The 6000-nt window shown below is 39.3% G+C and overlaps 1 protein-coding gene across 4 annotated transcripts in view; it reads right to left on the bottom strand.

The window, feature by feature from the left end:
- Positions 1–1670: 1670 nt before the first annotated feature.
- The window catches only part of GABRG3 (gamma-aminobutyric acid type A receptor subunit gamma3), a 1045631-nt gene continuing 1041301 nt past the window's right edge, over positions 1671–6000 (bottom strand). For all 4 annotated transcript variants that reach the window (XM_075336612.1, XM_075336611.1, XM_075336613.1 and 1 more), the window contains one exon: positions 1671–2254. In XM_075336612.1, coding sequence (XP_075192727.1) covers positions 1976–2254 — 279 coding nt within the window. In that variant the 3' untranslated portion in view covers positions 1671–1975. The remainder of the gene's footprint in view (positions 2255–6000) is intronic.

Genomic DNA, 6000 nt, shown 5'->3' with positions numbered 1-6000 from the left:
GATGCAGAGAAAACATCCCTTTGTTCTATTGGAAGGAAAAACTTCCAAAACAGTTTTTAAGCGCTACGTTAATGCTAGAAAAATGAAAAGCATATTGCCAGAATCCCTGTGTCGAGCAAAACCCAGCACACCATTTCTCTTAACGGGGAGATCGCCGGTATCACGACAAACTAGTATTGGCCAATAACATCGTACTAGAGGCATCGTGTTTGGTGTCTATGTAAATGTAAAATTGAGATATAAAATATGACGCTAATATCTTTCACCTGAGTGGCCCAGGGGAAAAGATATGTGGAAAGCCAGAATTAAGAAACTTTGGGAGAATCTCAGCACAGCCCACAAGAGATTGTAAAATGATGTCACAGAGGACGCGGGGCTAGCTAGGGCATAAGAGATAGCTCCTTTCTGGGGGGAGTCAGTCAGTATTTGGAAGGCATCTGTAAGAGGTGATGCTGGCCATTCTTCGACCATCTTCTTCCTTTGGAGACCTCCCACTCCCTAAGTAGATGTCACTTCTATGGCACAAGCTTAGTAAGTTTCACGTTTTATACCTTTTAATTTTAATGTAACTGTCTATACTGTATTTGCATTGTTCCCTTTTGTAAATTCTTGTATATTTTTTAAACACTGCCTATTTTCGGATTAAATATAAAAAATGTAATAGTTTCTTTCCTCGTGCTTTATATATGAATCCAATAAACCCGAAGGGCCTTATGCTATCTGAAACTGGTCCCCAGCTATCCCGAAAAGCTGGGTGGTGGCAGCGTAATTATTATTGCATAGAATTATTGGAGTGCTATCATTAAGGGTACAAAGGTATATATATATATTCCATTAGAGGGAATAGTTGATATATACATTTACCCTTGCTGCGAGACCTCCAATATATGGCATTATTAGCTCAGCAGCCTCATCTTATGCATTGTCCTGCAGTACCAAAAGTGGCCTGCAGACAAAAGGGGCGCTAGAGAGTAGTTGTGTTTGTGACAAATCAGTGACCAGGTGTGGATTTCTGAGTGACTTCCCCGGCTGTTCATGACACTGTGGAAACAGGTCCTGATTCCCTACCTAATCTACAATCTATGGTACTATGTAGGAGGTTACACACACCGCTTTAAACCCTGTCCCTGCTCTGAAATCTGTCCCTCCATTCTCTACACTGACCTACACTGATCTACACTGCAAGTAGCCCTGAAAAGGGCTTTTTGTGTTATTAAGAGGTGTACACTCTCCCTAGCATCTTCTCGCTCTATCCTTGCATTGATACAACGTTTATAGACCCTATGATGCTGAGCGGCCAGCCAATCATAGTAATGCCACAACCAAGGTGGCTGCAGCATTACAGTGATTGATTAAGAAGCCCAGCATGTTTATTGGCTGCAAATCCGGCACCAAAATGGCTGGGTGGGACATCCAAATACAGCGAGGCGAGTACACCTTTACTCGCTATATAATGAATAGCCCGAATTCCACACTATTCTGCGAATAGCGAATAGTGACGAATACATTCACTCATCACTAGTAATTATCTGCAAAAATATGTTACCTTTTTTCATTTCTAAACCGTATCTCCAAGACATATTTTTAAATAAATGAATTTGCACTATTTTGATAAAAAAAATCTTTATTTTATATAGAAATTAAAGAAAATTGTAATAAAAGGATGCAGTGGTATTTTTGTCACTTTTTAATGTACAATAAATTTTCATGGTACTTTTCCAGTATAATTTTCTATGCCAAATATAGATTTTAGTATATAAGAATGTATAAGTCTCATTTTGTGATAAAAAGTATTTATGCTTTAGTAATAACATTTCACAATTAAACTCTTCAAATAGAGTCCTTTGTTCTTGCTTTCTCTTCTACAAATGTACTCCAAATGTATTGGACAGTATGAAGAGACAAAGTCTTTTATATCCTTCAGGTTTGTTAGTCTATATAATTCAAATAAAAGCAGTCTTCACATTGCAAGTTTTTATAGGTAGAGATATCCAACCCAGTAAACAAGGTTAAATAACAAGAATGATGTTGGAAAAAATACTCTTGAGTAGGAGTCCAATTCTTGAAGGTCTATATGTATCCGACCTCTTCTCCATGAGCCTGATTTACATTCATCATAACAACAAAAGAAGCTTTGACAGTCTTTACCATCCAGACACTCATAGACACATGCTTCTTCAAATTCTTGCCAGTACATGGCATTGTTCAATGTGATTACAGTTGGGGGAGGTCTCATATCCAGTACAGAATAGTTCTTAAAAAAAACAAAAACAAAACACAATTAGGATACAAATAATAGTAGGATACAAAATCCATATGGAAAATATCATGCATTGTAAATTATTAATCTACAGAGACTGCAGAAAATTGCAATTCTTCGATCCCTTCATTTATTAAAAGGGATTCTGGGATAGATCATTCAGTACATGAAAATGCTGTTGGTTGAGGGCTTATCTTTTCCATATACTCATAAACTCATATCCTGGCTCGGATCAACAGTCATGTATATTTAATGATCAAAGTGTAGAGATGCCCTGGCAGACACCTCTAGCATGGATTGTCTCCCCTGAAAGGCAAATTATTGGTAATTTAAATTTCATTTGCCCTGGTCTTAGTCACCAGCAACAGCAATTGTGAGAAGTGAGGCCACCATACAGCTCAGATGGTCTTTCAGTGTTCCCGAAATTGATGTGTTCAACCAATTTTCATTTAATGTGTATGGGAGTATTAATTATGCTGTGGACCTTTTTTGGTTTACCTAGTTTACTTACCACTGTGGAAGTGTCTTGTAAGTTATTTGAATGGGATATTAGTAAATTCATTAAGTTATTGGGCATGAACTTCTATCAATGAAATACAGCTGGTTTATTCAGTCTCAGAAAACTTCACTCATTAAACTACTTAACTAATAATGAGAGTAATTTTCAAACTGTGCAGTGTGAATCCTTTTTTCTGTAGACCAGTGGGGTACAACTTGATGCCAGGGGGTCACATATGACTAAACTATACCCTTCTATGTGGCACTAAATCAACTGCAAAGTGTCTGGTCACATACATTTTCTACGTCATGGAGGAGACTAGTGATGTGTAGTACCATAGGCATGGGAAATTATGAATGCTGCGTGGTCATTTCTAAACTAATCATATTTTGGCAAAATGGGTGAGTCTGGACTCCTTTAACCCATAAATGAGTAGATGAGGTAAAGAAATGACCATGCCTAAAGGCTCTTATATTCATTATAGTTTATGGAAGAAGGAAAACACTTGACTGTTTCAGCGTGTGGCAAATACTCCAATGTAGACAACCAAATACATAATTTCTTCCTTTTTAGCCTGCAAACCCATGAGAAGGGAACTGCTATCTTCTTGATATGTGGGACCCCTATAAATGGAACCAGCACTATTTATATTTATGGCACATACTATTAATATGCAGTAATTATCTTAGAAGTTAATCCTCCGGTAATATTCTGGCCCATGTACCAGAAAAGGTTTTGTATCCCTGTAATAAATGAAGTAGGGAGTATATCTTGTCTCTGCTGCTTATATCCACCTGGGATACTTGTAAATGTCCACTCCACTACCCCCTTGCCACTTTTCTTTATGACCAGCTTCTTTATTCTGGCTATGGTATTCCATATCTGGATCAGCTTTGATCAACATAGTCAGATACATAGTCACTAATAAGCAATAGTTAAATAGCAAATAATCGTTCTGCTTCTTTCCACTATCAACCCTGTAGTCCTTCACTTCCTATTAACCCCTCTAATCCCTACATCTATCAATGAACTTGTCATCTCTCCCTTAACCTGTCCAATTTACAGCCCCTCCTCATAGCCACTCTTCTTCCAAAACCTGATTCTCTTCCATGACAGACAATAAATGTGCCTCTACTCTCCAGATAACATCTCACCACGTGTGTACTTGACCCACTCCCATCCCACTTCTTCCCCAACTTCACCACAGTCTGCATAGCAACTCTAGCCAATCTCTTGAAAATTTCGCTAATAACTGGTATCTTCCCCTCATGCTTAAAACATACCTAGATCTCCCCCATCCTCAAAAAGCTCTCCCTTGATCCATCGTTTGCGTCTATCGCCACATATCGCTTTTCCCCTCAGCCTCAAAACTACTATAACATCATGTTTATCTGAAACTGTCCTCCCATTATTCCTCCTGCTCCATCTTTGATCTGTAATAATCTGGCTTCCGTCCACATCAATCAACTGAAATTACACTAAACTAAAGTCACCAATTACCTACTAACCACCAAACCCAAGTGACACTACTCTGTACTCTTCCTCATCCTGGACTTGTGCTCTGCCTTTGACACAGTGGACTATTTACTCCTTTTACAGAGTCTTTCATCTCTTGGTATGACAGACTTTGCCTTATTTTGGATCTCTTTATAGCTAACAGACCGAACATTAAGCATCTCTCACTCACATATCACCTCACCTCTTCATTTCGCAGACTAGGTGTCCTGCTCTCCTCCATCTACACTTTTGGCCTGGGAAAGCTCATAAAATCCTATGGCTTTCAGTATCATCTCTATGCAGATGACACACATCTACCTCTGGACCTAATATCACCTTCTTACTAATCAGAATCCCACAATGTATGTCCGCTAATTCATCCTTTTGCTCTGCTCAATTTCTAAAACTTAACATTGGCAAATCAGAATTTATTATCTTTTATTATCTTTCCCCATGTCGCTAAACCCACCCAACAGACCTATCCATCAAAGCAATGGCTGCTCACTCTCCCTAGTCCTGCAAACTTGCTTCCTTGGGGTAACCCTTGTTTCTGCTCTTTTCTTCAAGCGTCATATTCAAGCCTTTTCCACCTCTTAACCAAGAATCTGCAAAAATACTAGTACATGCCCTTATCATCTGATGCCTCAATTACTGCAATCTCTTGCTCTGTGACCTCCCTTCTAGCACCCTTCCAATCTATTGTAAACTATGCTGCTGACTGATAAACCTGTCCCTCTGCTATTCTCTGGCCTCTCCTCTTTGCCAATTCCTTTCTCTTTCTTCCCATTTCCCAAAGAGTTCAGTTAAAAACTCTAAGGATGACATACAAAGCCATCCACAACTTGTCTCCTCCTTACATCTGTGACCTGTTCTCCTGTTACTTACCTGCATGCAGCCTCCTATCCTCACAAGACACCTTTTCTCATTCCCTCTTATCTCCCACAATCTCATACTAGCTTTCTCCCATGCATCTCACATGCTCTAGTACTCAAATCCTCAACATATCAGACTCCCACATACCAAGAAAATATTCAAAATCAACTTTAAGGAGAAAACTTAAGACCTAACACTTCTGACAAGTCTAAAATCTGCAGTAACCCTTATTCCACTATACTGCTGCTTGACCAGCTCTACTCTCACCTACTATGTTCTCATCCATTCCTTGTAGACTGTGAGCCCTCAGGGGCAGGGACCTCTCTCCTCCTGTGCCTGTCTGTGCCTTATATTATTCATGATTATTGTACTTGTTTTTATTATCTATACTCCTTTTTACATGTAAAGTGCCATGGAAATAATGGCATTATACGAGGGGCTGTGTTATGGTCAGGAGACCACTGCAAATGATCTTGCAAAAATCTCATAAGAAGTAGAAAAATAATGCACAAGAGTAGTTGGAAGCTTAGCTGGCTGCAATCCGCTGACTACGCAACACAACTAGAAGTAGCGGTGGAGCGTTCCTAACCAACCTAGATGCTTCGTCACCGCCGGAGAACTAACTAGCCTCAAATGATGGAATGAGGAATTCTGACTTGCCTCAGAGCAGCTCAAAAAGGTTAGTAAAGCCCCCAACATATAAAAACAGTGATGTAAGGAAAAAGAGAGCACACACATGGTTAATATAGAGTTAAGCAAAGTGAGGCCCTGCTAGCTAGAAACAAAAAGGATAGAAAAGATTACTGGTTGCAGCCAGTGAATACCCTGAAAAAATACCAACACCTGACAATCAAAAATGCCCCAAAGATCA

This window comes from Anomaloglossus baeobatrachus, chromosome 2 (assembly GCF_048569485.1).
Source record: "Anomaloglossus baeobatrachus isolate aAnoBae1 chromosome 2, aAnoBae1.hap1, whole genome shotgun sequence".
Taxonomy (NCBI): Eukaryota; Metazoa; Chordata; class Amphibia; order Anura; family Aromobatidae; genus Anomaloglossus; species Anomaloglossus baeobatrachus.
The sequence above is the reverse complement of the archived record's forward strand: the minus strand, read 5'-3'. Positions and strand labels throughout refer to the sequence as shown.